Source organism: Falco cherrug, chromosome 4 (assembly GCF_023634085.1).
Source record: "Falco cherrug isolate bFalChe1 chromosome 4, bFalChe1.pri, whole genome shotgun sequence".
Taxonomy (NCBI): Eukaryota; Metazoa; Chordata; class Aves; order Falconiformes; family Falconidae; genus Falco; species Falco cherrug.
The window spans coordinates 109425903-109444797 of NC_073700.1; the positions used below are offsets into that span (position 1 = coordinate 109425903).

General features: G+C 36.6%; 1 protein-coding gene across 7 annotated transcripts in view; it reads right to left on the reverse strand.

Moving 5' to 3' along the window:
* TAX1BP1 (Tax1 binding protein 1) overlaps positions 1–18895 on the reverse strand; it is a 66075-nt gene that overhangs the window by 38889 nt on the left and 8291 nt on the right. For all 7 annotated transcript variants that reach the window (XM_055707838.1, XM_055707833.1, XM_055707839.1 and 4 more), the window contains 3 exons: positions 8751–8853; positions 4235–4422; positions 2497–2655 (listed from right to left, as the gene is read on the reverse strand). In XM_055707838.1, the coding sequence (XP_055563813.1) occupies positions 2497–2655; positions 4235–4422; positions 8751–8853 (450 nt within the window). The remainder of the gene's footprint in view (positions 1–2496; positions 2656–4234; positions 4423–8750; positions 8854–18895) is intronic.

Here is an 18895-nt window from a genome sequence, read left to right on the forward strand (position 1 = left end):
TGCCAATAATCATTCACATCACATGAAGCTGACTAGATTAGCTGGGGGGGGTTGGAGGGTTTGTTTTTGTAGTTGTTGGGCAGCGGGGAGTGTGGGAGGGTACTGTTTTGTTTGAGGTTGGTTTGTTTGTTGTTTCTGTAAACAAACCACAAGGAAAATAAAACCTAGGTACTGTAAACCAACTGAGTGCTGCATAACTGTTGCTCAGGATAAATCAATCCATTATTGCACTGTATGCATTCCCAGCAAAGATAAATCATGTAATCCCTTGACCCACTGCTGTATTTCATGTATTGGGTAGAGAGGCAAGGAGAGCAAGACTGGGAAGTTTAGAGAGTGCCATATATTAAGTATTGTTTACTAAACTTCCCAATTATAAGAAAAATTAACTTCTTGCACCTGATTTAGTAGATGCTTGTTTAATTCTCAATAGTAATACTCTATTGTGCTGATGTATATAAACAAATGAGAGATTTTAACTCATTTGGTTTTTTTAGATACGTAAAAAAAGACTAGAACATAAAAGATGCGAAATAAGACAGTGTCAAAGACTTAAGAGACAAAAAATAACTGTGTGAGTTAGAAAAATTCTATAGTATTCTAGACATGTGAAGAGCTGTACCAACTTCAGATCAGACACCTACTTATAGCCCTGCTAAATACAAGTGAGAAGTTCTTGACACTGCATCTTCATGTCAACAAAATACAAGGCCAAAACTAGAAAAAAAAAAAAAAAAAAACCACAACCCACACCAAAGTAAGACTTTTTTGACCCTATACAATTTAACTATGTTGCAGAATCACAGAATTATTTAGGTTGGAAAAGACCCTTAAGATCGTAGAGTCCAACCATAAACACACAACCCTCCTCCTAACGCCCTGCAAGTTGGGAGGCCATCTATCTTCCCCAGGCAGGACCAAGAAATCTCTGGGTCAAATGGGACAACATCCATCAGTCCAAAAAACAGAGAATGGATCTTTGCCATGGACAGGACTCCGGAAGCCACAACAACCATTACCCCAGAATATCATTTGACATGCAGGAACAATTTGCTCACTAAGTGTTTTGACCTTCTTTAGTCTCTGTACAGAAAGTGATATACCCATCATCTGCAGGCAAACTAAGCTACTTCTTAGCTCAAGTAGGATAGATCAGTGCTCCACTGCTCAGCATCACACTTCCAGTGTTAGGCGGTTTTCTTCACTGTGAGAAAAACTTCCAGAATTTTATTACCTTGCTGGACAGCCATCAAAATCCCATTTAACAAATTGTTCTAGAACAGCATTGTAAAGCTAGCATGAATTAGAACCAACAGTTTACTTCTAAACATTTTTTTAAAATTAGAACCTCACGTGACAATGAAAGGTATCTGTGTAGCTCATTCAGATTTATCCACTAAGCTTATGATTCTGCAAATCCATGAAATGCATACTTTCCAAGTATTTAATTTTCATCTCATTGATTTAAACTAGTTCTCCCATGTACTTGAAATTAAAATCAGTATTTTATAGGAAAAATTTTCTAAACAAGAACTTATCCTTTCATTTTTCCTTACCCAACATTCCAGTCCATTTCACTATAATCGTTCAAAAGAAACTACAAAGTTTCAACAGTTTCAGATTCCTTCAACAAATTCCTATTAAAGGTGTATCACACAGAACTGTTGACATATACATACTAGGACTTAGAAATAGCCTATTAACTGCTGTCCACAGCTAAATTATATAGGCTTCATTACTTCAAATTTGTCCATGTCACCACCTCCCTCCCACATGTTTTTAATCTTCTCCTAAAAGTTTTTTATAAAGCAGCAGCTTAAAAATAGATTAGGTCCCACTTTTTTGTGCCTATTTTATAATATTAGATTTCCTCCCTGCCATATGTAGGATTCCAAAATAAGCTTGCTTTGTTTTAGACTAGATTTATATTTTCACTATCAATTAACACTATAAATTGATTTTTAGGTTTGTGCTTCTTTTCCCTTCGAAAAAATTCAGACCTTTGTGAAGCCTTTTAGAGAGGTAACTAGTTACTTTTCACATTTTGGATGCACTGGCAGTAGTATTCTCTGTTAAGTCTTGATCTTTGCTTTCCATAACAATTTTTTTTACCATTTTCAATACGCTGTGTTCTATGTAGTTATTCCTTAATGGGAGTTTTTTGAAAAGCCTTCCTCCATTTTAAGTTAATGTAAGCAAACTTTAAACTATTACCTACTTTCCATTATGAACTCCACAGCTAAATGTCAAACATCTGGTAACAGTTGTCATTGATTATCTTACCAAGCCTGATACCAAAAGCCTTAAATATTTTAACCATTTTACGACATAAAAGGAACAGTGGCAGGAGGTTAATAGGAACTGACCTATTCTAGTGTAAATGTCTGTCTAACTGCTGAGGGGGTTTGAGAGCTGATTTTCACACAATTTAACTGGTTCTTGGAAAAGGAGGACTACAGAAATTATGAGTCAGCTTTAATAAGTTGAAGAACTAACCTTTTGCTCTGTTTGCAGTTGGTCACATCTCTGCTTTTCATGGTTAAGTTCTTTTTCCAGTCTTTCAACTTGATCTCTGAGTTGTGCTGTTTCCTTTTCCAGAACAGAAGTTACCTTTAATAACTCTTCTTTTTCTTTTATTATTTTTTCAATTTTAAACTGTGAAAACAAAACCATGGGGTTTTAGTAATTTTCCTCCCCTTCGTTCCTATCAAGTAAGTGGATAACAAATTCCTCCAGTGTTTCTGCAGAAGCACAAAATGTGTGTCCTCAGGTACGTTATTTTATGATTTTTCCCTTATACCCAAATTTCTGAAGTTTCATTGCTTTAACTGAATAGTACTATATTACCATTAGACAGCACACTTTGCAGTTTCTTGATTCATACTCAAATTTTCCCTCCTTAAGTAAAGTGCCTTTACTGTACCTAAGTGACATCAACTACGGAGGAGCTAATGATGATTATGAGAGCTTGGTAAAAAATGGCTGCAGACTGGAGAGACATGTACATACTCTAAAGCAATGTTTGATGAATTTCACCCAAAAAATGAATGCACAGCCAAAAGTAAGGACTGGCACACGAATAGCAGCCTTTCAATACTGAAAGGGGGCTTATAAGACAGGCACAAACTTTTTAGTAGGGCCTGTTGCACTAGGACAAGGGGTAATGGTTTTAAACTAAAAGAGGGTAGATTTAGACTAGATATAAGGAAGAAATCTTTTACAATGAGGGTGTTAAAACACTGGAACAGGTTGCCCAGAGATGTAGTAGATGCCCCATCCCTAGAAATATTCAAGGTCAGGCTGGATGGGGTTCTGAGCAACCTGATCTAGTTGAAGATGACCCTGCTCATTGCAGGGAGTTGGACTAGATGATCTTTAAAGGTCCCTTCCAACCCAACTCATTCTATGAACCAAGATAATCAAAAACGTCTGAAAAATTAATTTTTTTATTACTGTGAGTACATATCTGAAAAGTAAACATCTCACAGATGCTTCTCCGTACTAGGTCTCTTACCCCTAAATTTTGAAAACTGTGAATTTGAATACATGCATGTATGTGCCTAGACGCAGCCGATAAAAGGGTAAAACATCTGACGACAAGGTAAGGAAACCTTACTGAGCAATTTTCTAGTAAGCAACTCATACAATCAAGTTGGTTTGGGTTTTTTTGTTGTTTGCATTTAAGTAGTTTTCAGCCCACAAAATACCAACAAGCAAATGGAAACATCTTGACTCTGGAGGTAAGCATACAAGTCTAACCACTCCATCTAGCAGAGAACATAAAACACAGAACACTGCTTTAAAACAAGAGCTATTCTAATATACTTGAGCACCTACAATTATTCAGCTTGATTTCCAGGGCTCTTCACTTGTGCACAAACAAAATATATGGGTTCTATAACTTCTTCCCATACAACAAGCCATTTCATACGAAGGGTATCTTCCCCTCCTCCAGTTAGCTGGAGAGTACAGCTGTGAGAAATGGCCAACTATCTGCTCTCTTATGGCTTCTCAGTCTCTGCTTAGTGCTATACCATACCTGTAACCAGTTTAAAATCTTTACTCATTTAACGTGCAAATGTTCTGAACTCCAAATGCTGGAGAACAAGCCAGAAACATATATATTACACATACATATGTAGCTTTTTTCCTCCTGGTTTGTTCTGCAATACCTGTAAATATATGTATATACTAAAAAATAAAAGATCATATTTTAAGAATCATTGATTCAAACCTCAAGAAGTCCAGCTTTGGTGGTCACCACTAACATATCAGAGTTGCCTTCATCTTCCATAGTGAGCAATTCTTCAATAGGGGATGAGGTACGGAACTGGAAAGGTGTGCTTGCTCCACGGATTTCTCCTTTATGAGTCACATAACAGAACTGGTAAAATTCTCCATCATCATTTGGTAGATAATACCCTATCAAAATAAATTCATATTTGAAGAAATAGTTTACACAAGCATACAAACCTCTATGTGGAAACAGATTACCAATTCATGTTTGACTTACCAATGTCATGCTTATAACATAAGGCACATATAAATCACCAAAACAGAAGAAAGGAAATACCCTATTTAGTAACTTTCATCCCCCAACCATTTTTCCCAGTTTTTAAGACAAATGCCAAAACAGTGTCAGGTAATACGTGGTATTTGTACATACCACCTTACATACATTAGGTAATAGCTGCTGTTTGTGTATTTATGAAACAGAATCATTAGCAATCAGATGCCCTAAAGCTGGATCAGGACCATGTTATTATGTAACTTGTACACTCACAACAGCAAAGAGTTAGCAGTTTTTTGAGCTTGGAATACCTATATAACCAAAAAAAAACCTAGACAAAGACAGAATGACATGCAATGATAAAGATATCTGCAACTTTATCAGGTTCAATATTTTGCATGTTTTTTGTGAAGTAACCACAGTTTGCTTTTACTATTTGTAAATGCCAAAGCACAGGAATGCTCTGAATGGATGAACAAGCTGCAACTTTCGGGGGAGGGGCAGGGGGGGAGTTTAACAAAGGACTTATTTTTCAAAATTAAACAAAAAATTTCTTCTAGACTTTGCAAGGTAAGAATAAGTCATCTTTCTGGTAGCTATGCAATATTGTAAAGCTTCAACATCAAGCCTCTTACATCACCTAGATTCACATGGTAATATTTGTGGATGTTAAAAAATAATTTCCAGAACTCATGAGATTTTTGCCTTTATTAGTAAATGCAAAAAGCCATATGCCTTACCCAGTTTAATGGTAAGAAAACCAATTGATTTTATTCAGAACACTTAATTATCAGATACTCTAGCCAGCTTGAGTATGATACTAGCACAACAAATCCTCACCTAATGTTCAACCCAGCAGGTGACATCACTCATTTCTGTTCATATTTCGCCACAATTCCCCTTCTAACTTACCATTCATTTCTATTTACCAACTTTTACTCCAGATTCCTGGAAGACTCTTCCTACAACTGGTAAAACATTACACATACTATACGGACAGCACTTGTACCAAGCACTTCATGTTTCCATTAGTCTTACACTTTATTAACTGTAGCTCGGAATAGAATCTTAATCTAAAAACTTCAGGATTCTGTGCTTTTAGACTTGACCACTATTTCCTATATAGCACTGCAGTTCAGTTTACCTGATTCAGTGCTTAAATAAGGTGACACTGTGCAGAAACAAATTCAGAACAATCTACTTTGCAGCTCAAACAAGTTTTAATACTGGTTCAGACAAACTTATTTTAATACTACTCAGTCTTTTTTCCTGTATCAAACAGGTATTGGAAAGAACAGATTCCTAATTACTTTCTCCCAGCACACCCACTTGATCTTAAAAAAAAAAATACTTGAAGCATGCTGCACAACGTTTACTATTTATCTCAGTTAATTAAACTCCTGTAAGCTCTACCGATGTCATCTCAGTAGCACTAAAATACCTTGCCAAACACAACTGGGAGACTGAATGGAGACTAATCTGGCAACCCTGTAAAAGTAGAAAACTGTCAGCATGGAACATAACAGATAAGGCAGTTACTTAAGTGTCTTCATGTGTGGTAAAACTTCTAAGGACGAAGGACTGAAAATGGCATGTAGAGTCCTAAGTTTCTAGGTCACTTCTAGTCTCAGTCCAACCCAAATTCATTCATTCAGTGAATTTTGGTAACTGCAAAAGAAATGACCTCCTTCCAGTTCCTACAGATCATACATACTTTTCATATATTTCAAGGTTATAAAATGATCAGATCACATGGATATGATCATCAAAAGTACCAGAAAAAAATTACTTGGTTAAAGAGAAAACACAGTGAACTTATCGAAGCTACCACTATTTACAGCTTTGACAAGACAAAAAACTAACAAGGTAGTAGTCATTTCAGGATTTCAGTTATCTCTTCTATAAACGTTAAGCTTTTAAAACACACACACACACAAAGACTAAAGCCAACTCTGGGAAGTAAAAAAGAACATAAAATGGTACATAAAATTCTGTTAATAAGCAGATAAGCATTAAACAAGTTTAATGGAAGTGCTCTTTTTACATGCAACTTTGAATGCGTGTTGATTTTTTGAGATTTGTGATGTCCTACAGCAACACATTTAACGCAGTCAATGTGCGGAACAAGTATCATCTCAACCTCTGTTTTGAACCTTTAATTTGGTAGCTTATATTGAGGGCTCCATTTGCTTCTTTAAATACAAACAATGGACAATCCACTCATACCATGAGCAGCTGATTTTAGTGCCATCACCCACTATTCATTATTTCCCTTTCCCTGGCAGAAGTAAGTTCTGAAGGTCACCTAGTCCAGCTTCCCACTCAAAAGTGTTGTCAGCACCAGTCTGACACTACTATGGCTGTGTCTAAGCAACTGTATGGAATTCCCATCCTCCAAACCAGGGATGCCTTTTCAAGTGCTGCACTGCTCCCTCTTGGCAGAAAAAGAACCTCCCAGGCCACAATCCATGGTTATTGTCCCTTTTCATGTTTAGTGAGAAGAGTGTGGCCCTCATCTTGGTAACACCACACCTTTACACGGAAACTATTTGATTTTGATCTTTCTTGTCACACTTCGTTCATTCATTCTACTACATCTTATCTGAGATTGCAAAGTAGACTGAGATGATCTGATCTCCACAGTGTTGAAAATGCAGCTGAACTATAGATTTGTACAGCAGCGTAACATTCCCCATTTTGTTCTTTATTCTTAAAAACCTCAGTCCTTTTCATCGTTTTCATCAATTCCTCATTGTCAAAAGGTCTTCTGCAACTCTGACTACTCTGAACCTTCACCAAACCATCATCTGTGTTATTTATTATTTGACAAGGATCACTTTACATTGAGAACGATGTTTAAACTTTGGAGACTGAAGACGATGTAAAAACACAATGGATTAAGAGATTCCAACATTTAAAAGCCCTGCTGATGAATAAACAAAGTCACTTCCTGTATTTTAATAGTTTCCAGTGAATCTGTTCTTTCTATTAGTCATTAATATTGTCCATTACTATGTAAAAAACATTGTCATATACTACTCACAATTTTGTTGACGTCTAAAAATAAGACTGGACTTCACACAGTGAAATGTGGAAAATCCTCCTCCCATTTACGTCTGTTGTAGTGGCCAGACAATTGCTGAATACTAGGTGCCCACCAAAACTGCTCTATCACTCCCCTCCTCGACCAGACAGGAGAGAGAATAATATAACAAAAGGCTCATGGGTCAAGACAAGGGAGACCACTCAGCAATTACCATCACGGGCAAAGCAGAGTCAACTTGGGGAAAATTAGTTTCATTTATTGCTATTCAAATCAGAAAAAACACCTTCCACCCACCCCTTCCTTCTTCCTGGGCTTGACTTAATTCCCGATTTCTACATCCTCCTCCTGAGCAGCACAGGGCAACAGGGAATGGCTGTTACAGTCCATTCATCACATATGTCTGCAGCTCTTTCCTCCTCACACTCTTCCCCTGCTCCAGTGTGGGGTCCCTCCCATGGGAGAGAGTTCTGCATGAACTCCTCCAATGTGAGTCCATCCCACAGACTACAGTTCTTCACACACTGCCCCACTGTGGGTCTCTTCCACAGAGTGCAGCCCTTCAGCAACAGACTAGTGTGGGTCCCCCCACAGGTCCACAAGTCCTGCCAGCAAACCTCCTTCAGCATGTGCTTCCCACAGGTCACACAGCCTCCTTCCAGCTTCCACCTGCTCTGGTTTCGGGTCCTCCATGGGCTGCAGGTGGGTATCTGCTCCAGCATGGACCTCCATGGGCTGAGGGGGACAGCCTGCCTCACCACGGTCTTCATCACAGGCTGCAGGGGAATCTCCGCTCTGGTACCTGGAGCACCTCCTTTCCCTCCTTCTTCACTGACCTTGGTGTTTGCAGAGTTGTTGCTCTCACATATTCTAACTCCTCTCTCCCACTGGTGCAGGTTTCCCTTCTTAATACGCTATCACAGAGGTGCTAACACTCACCTATTAGCTCAGCCCTGGCTGGTGGTGGGTCCATCTTGAAGCCAGCTGCCATAGGCTCCATTGGACACAGGGGAAGCTTCCGGCATCTTCTCACAAAAGCCACCCCTGTAGGCCTGCCACTACCAAAACCTTGCCATGCAAACACACTACAGTATGTAAAAGTCTAGAACTGTTATACGACCCTCAGCATCATAATGAAAAAATAAATATTTAAAAAGCTAGGCTGGAAAATACAGGTAGACACTGCTTTATATTCACCTTGAAAAGTCAGCACACAGTTAACAGTTGATCCTTCCACATAATTTTCTGGCATAGGTGACCAAAGAAATGTGTAATAATCTCTTGCAGTACTCCAACCAACCTAAAATAAAAGAAAAAAAAACAAAAAACAGAAAAAAAAAAACAAAACACCAAAACGTTAAGCAGGAGAATTTGTTATACACAGTTAAGATATCATGGTCTGGCCTTTACAACATACTGTAATATGCATATTTCTGCTTCAACGTGCAATAAAAAGATACTTAACAATGTTTACAAATCAGGAATATTTTAACAAGCATGTCAAAAGATTTAGCATGAATTTTATTAAGTTGTTACCTAAGGCAATAAATGGGTCTAAGGCAATAAAAGGGTCTATATAAATTAAAGCACCAGACAGTTTTCACTATACATTAAACTACTATTTGGTTCGTGATTTTTTTTTCCTATAAAGATATACATTACTATATTAAAAATACACCAAGAAAATCTCACTATAAAATTCAGAATTAGTATTTTTGTAATTTCTGTCAACACTTGACTATTTTGTGTCCATAACCCAACAGGTTTGTCAGAAAACAAAAATGAAGAAATTAAAAATAGCTCTCTTCTCTACCAAAAAGGCCAAATCTGACATGGCTACTTTAGACAATTTCTGCAATACTAAAGACCAGCATTTTACTGGAGTACTAGTGCTCCCATACATACATGCTATGGGTGCACGGAGGGAAAAAAAAATGCATGAAACCCTAACTTATTGAAGTTGGAGCAGTCTTCCCACTAACTTCAATAAACACCTGCTTTTAGATTTTTTTGTAACAGTACAGTTCTGTACAGTAAGAACTGCTATCCTCTGGAGAAACGTATCCCAACAAGTTTGAAATACATGCACCTAAATCTAAAACCCAAAACAACTACTGTAAAGCAATGGATATTAATAATAGTGTAATAGTAAAGGAGAAGAAGAAACCTGCTTTATTCCACTGACTAAAAAAAAATTATAGAAAAGCTTGTCAAAAGCTAGGTGTAGTATGATTTATCAGTAACTGAGTATACTGTCTTGAAAGAGTTAGAAAGAGGAAAGGAGAGAAATTGTTTACCAATTTTTATCAGGCAAGACAGCATTTCAAGTAGAAGAAGAAAAAAAAAAAACCACCACAACACAAAAACCCCACCAAGAATTATGAAGTTACCAATCATTAATTTTATTACTTCAATAGATGCGACTTCTGAACTTTAAGCTCATACCAAATCCTCCTTTATAAAGGATACATTGCAATAGTATGTTTCAAAAGCATTAAGAAAATTTTTAAGGAGTTGTCAGCTTTAAGAAAAAAAAAAATATGGACATTTAGGCAAAGAGAGGAGCAGAACTGAATGTCATTCAATAGCAATTATATATGTATACAGGCATTACACATTTCATGTATAAAAATAAATAATTAGCATTAGAAAAAAATTGTGAATATATTATTCCATAGATGCCCACTATGCTTCATTTTGTATTAAAAGTGTGGGGAAAGCTAATGTTGGAGGGGACGGACAGGACCTGGTCTGAGATGACCAGGCCTTCTTTATATTCTTTAAAAACATCAATGAATAACAGCAAAATCAATTTTCATTTTGCTAACTACAGTCACTTCTTTAAGGCAACATTTATTAGAGACAAGCAGTTCAGGCTTCTGACTCATCATCTAGAATGGAATCATCTACTACATCTTAAGTCTATTCTCAGGCAAAATTTTGAAGATTTCTGTGTCTCCTATCAAGGAGCTTTTACAGATGTCAGTGAAATGAGATTTCCTGGGGTTGTTATTCCCACACTGTTAAGCACCTCAGAAATAACAAGAAAAGCTCTTCCAGTAACTTGAAGGAGGGTGGTGAAAGCAATTTTTCCTCAATAAAAATTCACAGGGAAAAAACATTTCGCAAATTTTCACATTAGCCATGTCTTCAAATCGAAGTCTGATGTTAATTACATCTTTTTTGCTGAACCTGCTTTTACCTCAAAAAATGGAATCATATACCATTACTTGTTGCCCTAAATAAAGCAGATATCGCTTCAAATGTAGTTCTCAATGTATGAAAAGTCTCCATCTTGTTCTTTTTAACTTCAGAAGGGAAACTGAATTCTGTCAGGAACAAATACAGAAGTAATATTTTCATCCTACTCTAGTTTTCATTTCTGTTTAAAAAAAAGCACACAACACACACACACACTCCGATTCTGACGTTATTTTCCTGAGTGAAATAATATCCTTCCTTCTGATAATTAATACTTTGGAAAACTTAAAAGGAACAAAATCAAGTTAATATAAAAACAAAAATGGTCCCTCTGGGAGATCAGCTCAACTTCTGATTAAATTTTTCTCCGAGATTGTAGCTTTTTTTATTTTAGGTATCACATTGATTTGTAAATTAAATGATCTATTCTGAAACCGTAAGTTATTTTTATGAGTACTTTACCTGTACCAGTAATCCACATAAGCTTTACATAACCTTAAAAATCCTTTAGCCATACTGATAAAAACAAGAGGAGCAATTATGCTGAGAACAAATAACTCTCCTGGCCTGTTTCTCAGCAGGTGATGTATTTCCAAGTGTGACTCTAATCTGTGGGATACTGATAGAAAGAACTGTGTGACACATCAAGAGCTAGTGAGCGATACATGTGGGGTGAACTTCCCAGGGTATTTTCTCCAGGTATTTCCTTTCACCCACCATCTGCTTCCCCTACCAAAGCTCCCCATCTTATACTCTTACAATCCCGAGAATCCAATTATTTCTAAATGGGCACACGCAAGGTATCAGCAGGTGCAGACTACACAACGGCTCTTTCCGCTGCGCAGGATTTCAGCAGATGAGGGTCTTCCCTGCTACAGGTTGCACATGTCAAAATGTGACAGTGCAGAGAAGGAAGTATTAACAAATCTCATCTTCCTTACAGCTGCATATATTTTAAAAGGGGAAGTTTGTCTATTCTGCAGTAAAGCAAGTTAACTTGGTAACATTATTCAACATCCTTCCTACTGAGCAATCACTATCATTAACTGCCATAGGATTGTTTCTTAGATGAAAGAAACAAGGAGCAAAACCAAAGTAATGACACGCCAAGAAGAAAACAAAGGCAAAATTAAGTAAAGGATGTTTTAGGTCCAGTATCTAGATCTTTAATTTTTTTTTTAATCAAACCTTTATATCTTTTGACAATATTGTCTTTTACAAGTCTAGTATGAAGTACACAGTGGTTCAGAAACACTCTATGGCAACAGATTATACGATCAGATACAAGACTATAAAAACACATTGGGTGACTCAGCAATAACCTAAATGTGACCTCTGACAAAGCTGTTTCTTTCAGCCTAGAAGGAAAAACAATAGCTGCCTAAAAATAGGGTTACAACTAGATAAAGAAATGTTAAGATTGCTTAAGGGGAAAGTAAATAAAATTTAAGATAAACTGAAACTAGTGGCAAAAGCACAGAAGAAATCAACAAAAAAAATGATGAAGAGGAAGATGGGAGTACTTTTCAACAGCCCCACAATGATTTTACAAGAAAAACAGAACAAAACACTGTAGCTGTGGAAACTAAAATGAACAGCATCCTCATCATCAGGCATATTAGCTTGGAAAAAATATTTTCATTTAAGTGAAAGGAATCAGAAAACCTAAACTATTTATCTGATTGCTGATCAAAGCAACAAAACTTATTACAATTAATACAGACTATCTTCCAGGTTAGTCTCCAGAGGGAGAGAAGAGTCCAGATTCCCCACAAGGACCTGTTTGTTGTGAAGACCTTATCTAGACGGCACCAACAGGAAAAAAAATTGCTACTTAAAGCAAATGTCCATGAAGGTGGTTTTGTTGTCTTTTTTGTTGTTTCTTTGTAATTATTATTTTTAATTAAAAAGACAATTACAGCAACTGGCCCATACAATTACAATTCTGCTTAGGACATACTAAAAAAGGGCGAATTGAAGCTTTTCTTGTAAACATAAGAGTTTGTGCATCTGCCTGGTAATAGCACAGGATTCAGGAAATCGGACGATTCGACAGGTAGGTGTTGTCAACTACAGTTAGCATGGGGTAAATAGTATCGATCAGTAGTGTACAATGGAGAAAAACTGAGAATGTTTTAAAAAAAATAATTTATTTACTTATTGCATATGTAGTTTTAAGAAACTTTACAGTTACTGAAATGCCACTTCCTGTGAAAGCTATAGAATTTGACATAGTGATACCTGAGCACAGACTAAAAAGAGTTCCCTGGCCAGAATATTCTTTAATCTCATAATTTGAAAATTTTAAGGTAAGCTTTGTTAAGTTAAAAGCAGATAAATTAATCCTAGTATTTCCTTTTCAGAAATATTTTCTCCATAGAACAACATTCAAGAAGCAGATAAAGGTTAACTTGCCCCCTCGCAAAAGCTTTTGCAGCTGATGCTCCAGTTCTTGGGATGAGGTAGCTCCTTTGACCCTACTATGCTTACACTGAAACACCAAGGACACAAAATCTACTGGGGGGGGGGGGGGGGGGGGGGGCGCGAAGTATCTAAATGAATCCTATAATCTGTTTCGATTATTCGTATCTCCAAGCTTCTCTATGTAAGAGTTACCATGACAATCCCAGAATAGCAACAGAGCAGAAGAAAAGTTTCAAACACAGACTTTATGTTAGAACTGGAAATTAACAAGTAGAAGCAGAGGAATTCTCAAATATTTCAGAGGGCCTCAGCATGAAAATAGAAAGTAGCAGAGCGGCTTCTTTAGTTTGTGCCCAGACTCTCTCTAGTACTCTACTAGAACATGAACGCGTGTTAAAAAGTAAATGAAGATGCTATTTAAATGCTCCATAGAACTTTTATCACAAATTTGTGTCTATTAGTCTTTAGTCATTCCTTTTCCACATCATTCAAACTCTACCTGCCTCAAAGTTAAACAAAAAAGCCAAAACAAAACCCTAACAATTTTACACCAAAGTAGAAAATGGAAGTAAGTGGTTAAGTATGTAATTTACTGGCATCTTGCAGTATTATTTCTATTCAAAAAAGTAAGAAAATGGAAAAACAACAGAACTGGCATAACACGTCAGAAAACAAAAGCAGTCAAAGTTCAGTCTTTTTTTATCAGAAAAAAATCTTCAAACCTTTAAGAACAGGAGTTTGACCATTGCAACTACCAAATCAGCTGATGACTAACAATGACCATGTGTATTCATGAGAACATTACAGAAAACACACAAACGCTTCTAAGAAAGATTTGCAAATTTCATTTCTGTATTTGAACTTCAATAACAATGAAAAATAAGTCAACTGAAATTACAGCCATTATAAAATATAGTTGAAATCAAGCCTTCAATTGCATTGTTTCATCTTCTGTTTCTTTCATTTACTGACCAAGTTGTAAAAATTTATGATCTAATTACTCCAGCTGCAAGCATATTTATTTTCATTAATAATTAGAACTTAAAAGCTGTTAAAAACCTGGATGTGAGAAGAAAGATGTGGAAATTCACAATTAATTCCTGTTTAGGCCTCACGTGAAGTTACAGGCCTATTTTGCAACGAAGAGTGTATTCTGATGTACTAAAATGTGAAACCAAATTAAAAAAAAAAAAAACCACACCACACACAACACTTAATTAGAATGCCAACTAAAATGGTATACAAACAACCCAGAAACAAATACTTACATAATATGCTTTTTCATTTTAAATTTATACTGCTGACTAGAAGAGAATACAACAACAACAACAAAAAAAGTACTCAAAATCTAGAGTAAGACTTTCAAAGTGAAAGCAATTCAACTGAAACAGTATCTCGACCAAAATCGCTAGACTTTGCTGTTGTACAAAAACCTCAGTCGGAACTCCAGTTGGGGGTGGGGGGGAAAAGGGGGGAACACACAACACAGCAAACAAAGTATTGTCAACTACTAACATAAACCCAAGTTCCAATCAACGTGCTAAAGCTGAAACAAATGCACATTAGTACTTTCTTACCATCAGAAATCTTAAAATAAATGAGAACTTTCAATGGGACATACTGGGAAACTTCCTGTGAGCCAGGATGAGTAAAAGGGGCACAGTTTACTAGTCTAACTTAAAAACTTGGCATGGGTAATGGCAGACATTACAATATCCACGTTCAATCACACAAACATTACAAATTACACAAGAACTCCAGCATAAATGACCTGTCAAACTACACACAAGACTTGTGAACTATGAACTCAAGTTCATCATCTGATGTGTTGACTGGCTGTGCTGATACCACTGCTCTCTCAGGAATTCACTGAAAACATTTTGCTCTCAGTCAACTCCTAAAAAAATATATGAACTTGCTTACTTCTTAAACAAAAAGAGCACATAAGACTTGGATGATGCAACTCCCCTAAACCAACAACAACAAAAAAATAATCCATATAAGATTTAGAAATAAAGTCTGCTAACCTAGTATTAATGCATTCTACCGTCTCCATTTCTCTACATTTAATTCTCACAAACTCCACTCAGATATCCATTTTTCAATTAGAAAGTTGTGCATAAATTCCCATACTCTTGCTTCCAAGATGTTAACCAATAGATTAATAACCCAGGAATCAAATCCTACTGTTACCTTCTCAACCCATGTTTTTAAACCAAAAACATGACTAAACATCATGTCTCCTACAAACACGTCGTCATATCCAGATTATGTTACGTACAAATGTGTTAGTAAACCAAGCCTTATTTTATTTAATTATCCCTCCATAAAATGGAAAGCTTTAATGGCCATTACAGAGTAAACTATTCACTATATACCTACTTCTAAGCAAAAAGGCTTATTTCAATTTAGGACATCATAAACTACTTTTTAGTCATAGAAACCAACTCTGTAGTCAGAGCAGAAATGTTTAAGTCTAGTAGAGGTTAAGACATCTAACAGCAAGCACTCTGCAATTTCACTGGGCAAGTAGGGACAACCCAACTGCCTGCAATACTCATACCAGACAGGTTTTCCTTCTACTAATAAACAGGCACATAGTCATCATGAAAAGTTTTTTTCTTCTTCTGTGTTGCCCCACACTTACAAGCAACTTTCTTACTGAAATGTCACTCGGTGCAATTAGCTTTCCCCATATTCACATTTCGCCAACAGCTGCTAATAAGTAGTTTTTATACTAACTGAAGGACTTTTCAGCTTCTTGTACCCTGTCAGCAAAAAGCCTGGAGGGACACAAGAAGTTGGGAGAGGACATAGCCAGGACAGCTGACCCAAACTGGCCCAAGGGATATTCCGTACCATAGAATAACATGCTCAGCATATAAACTGGGGCGAATTGGTGGAGAGGGGCAAAATCACTGCTCAGGGACTGGCTGGGCATTGGTCAGTGGGTGGTAAGCAATTGTACTGTACATCACTTGTTTGTTTTAGGGTTTTTTCCTTTAATTTTATGTCTCTCTTTTTGTTATCTCCCTTTTCATTAGAATTATTATTAGTGGTAGAAGTATTATATTTTACTTTATTTCAGTTATTAAACTGTACTTATTTCAACCCACAGGTTTTACCTTTTTTCTGATTCTCCTCCCCATCCTACTGGGGGGTGGGTAGGTGAGCAAACAGCTGTGTGGTACTTAGCTGCTGGCTGGGATAAAACCACAACAGTCTTTTCTTCTTCTAAGCCAATTAACAGATGGAAAAAGTAAAACATCTGGGGGCAGCAAACCTCATACTGAGCAAACTTACTGATAATTTACTGTTAACACTGACATGCCGCTAACATAATACAATTTTGAACACATGCATAATCATTGAATAACCATATAGAGATGCCAATTCTGAAAAAGTCAAACTGTACAAAAGATTTCAGAACATGGACATAAGAAAAACTACTTATTAAAGTATTAAGTACACCTCAGTAACATTAAGGCATAGGCATTTCAAAATAAATTAAACAGTGAAGTCAAAGCTACACTCTTGGGTTTTGTAGTATGTCTGTGACCACCTTATATCACATGCAACTTTTGACTTACCACAGACCAAGCCATTTAAGACTTCTCTTCAGACATGACCTTGCTGCTCACACAGAAAAATTTGTTTTACAGCAGTATCCCTAAAGCTGAAACATTCTGGGGTAGAAGACGGCTACAAGGTACTCTAGACTCTTAACGAAAAGCCGTAATGTTAAGACGTTCTCTTATGCCCAGACCTGAACCAGTCCATCTCTGCTGAACGTTACGAATGTATTCAGGCAGTTTTTTTTACCTTGGGCTGTTGAGAACATATGGTATTTGCTGCAGTATCAAAGTACTATCAGAATACTAACCTATCATCATCATTATTGGTTGTATTTCTATGTCATAGTTCAGAAGAATATGTCAAAATTACGTTGGCAGACTGCCTAGACCAACAGGATCAACTTTCTCTCTTATTAGGTATAAATCAAAATAAAAACCAAAACAATATGAACTCTCTAAAAGAAAACCTGTTACATATGTAAATGACTGTCCAGGAAATTTTATGACAGATCAAAGAGTAAAAGTTACAGTTTACTTTGAAAGATAAGCATAAAAATGTAACAAAAAAGGGTGGCTGGAGTTTAAGTGAAATACTCATTTACTATCACATCTCATGATAACTATAAATTAGCACAACCTTTTACTTCAAAATTCTTACCAGCTATGGACCACTTTGTTATGCCCGCTCTACCTCTGACCACACAAACCTCCCACAGCAAATATTTTTAGAAAAAGAGCGACACCAGATTGGAATTAAACTTCAAACTGCCTTGTTAAAAGTAGTATCACGTAAACCCAGATCATCTTTCTCTTCATCTAGTTTAGAAACAGTGAACAAGGTTGCCACAGATTTCTTTTTTTTTTTTCCCCTAAGAAAAAGATTATCTCTGTTAACAATTTACAACGTGTTTCCAAAGAAGGCAAATCAGAAATCAACAGAATCACTCTAATTCATGGACACAGCAATACTCAAAACATTCTGCATTCCAGTAATTCTACTCCCAGCTATTTTAACAATAGGACATACTGTGCACTACGCATTCCTGTATCTATCATGCCCTGCTATGCAGTGATGATTTCATGCCAGAAAAGTTGTATTTCTACATGCATGTGGACAGTAACACATCCAGCTTTCGCACTACACTTCATAACGTGACCTGTATATATGGAAGTAATTGGTATCCTAAAAAAAAAAAACAACCAACACCCTAAACTACAACAAAATCAGGACATTGAAATGACTCACACAAGTTGTACTGTTATTTGCAGTCCAAAGGAGACTAAATAACCCAGGTACTTTACAAAAACATATCTATATTGTCTTGATAAAACACAACCACCAAGCTATTTCTTAGGTGTCCATCAAATCCACTGTTAAATTCTGCTACGGAACTTTCTGACCACTGACAAGTTAATTCTGAGGTTTCCTATAAATCAGTACATTGAAAAGACAGAAATAAAGTTGCATGCAAATACAGGTAGTGCACTGATGCACAAACAGTAGTTCAGGTGCGACCTCCTAAATACCGAGTACTCTCTCACAGCAAGCAGGCACTTCTTGTGTTCAAATAAGTTACTAAGAGCTTCCCAATCCTGGTTATTTAGTTTTTCCTTATGTTAAGTTACCAGAATGTCAGATCACCATTTTTAAGCTGTGTAGACTTCAAGAAACTAATGATTTCCTTGGGGGTACATGTCTACATGTCAACATTCTCAAAGAATGGTAATGTAGATTACTTAGAAAAATATACCAACTAGAACCAAGGAACAGAAAAGTTTTGATGGAACAGCTAATTAATGACACAGCAAGACCAAAGCCATTAGCTTAACATTACCTGCTGTCACAGGTCTTTCCAGCATGCTAGCCTCAGCAAAATTAAATCTTCAGAAACCCAGAAAGTATTATGATACACCCCACAAACACCCACACCTTTAACGCTACTCTCTTGAAGCAGTATCTTTATTATGACCGTAACATTCTTTCCTTGTGCCTTTGAGACACATAGTAAACCTGCTTCCTTTAGTATACTGAACGCCTGACGGTCCTATTTGCACACATATGCCCTAGAAAGAAGAGTAAACCCTGCTTGCTAAAAGCCAAGCAGGTTTTTCAAACAATTATGCATATCTTGACATTATGGA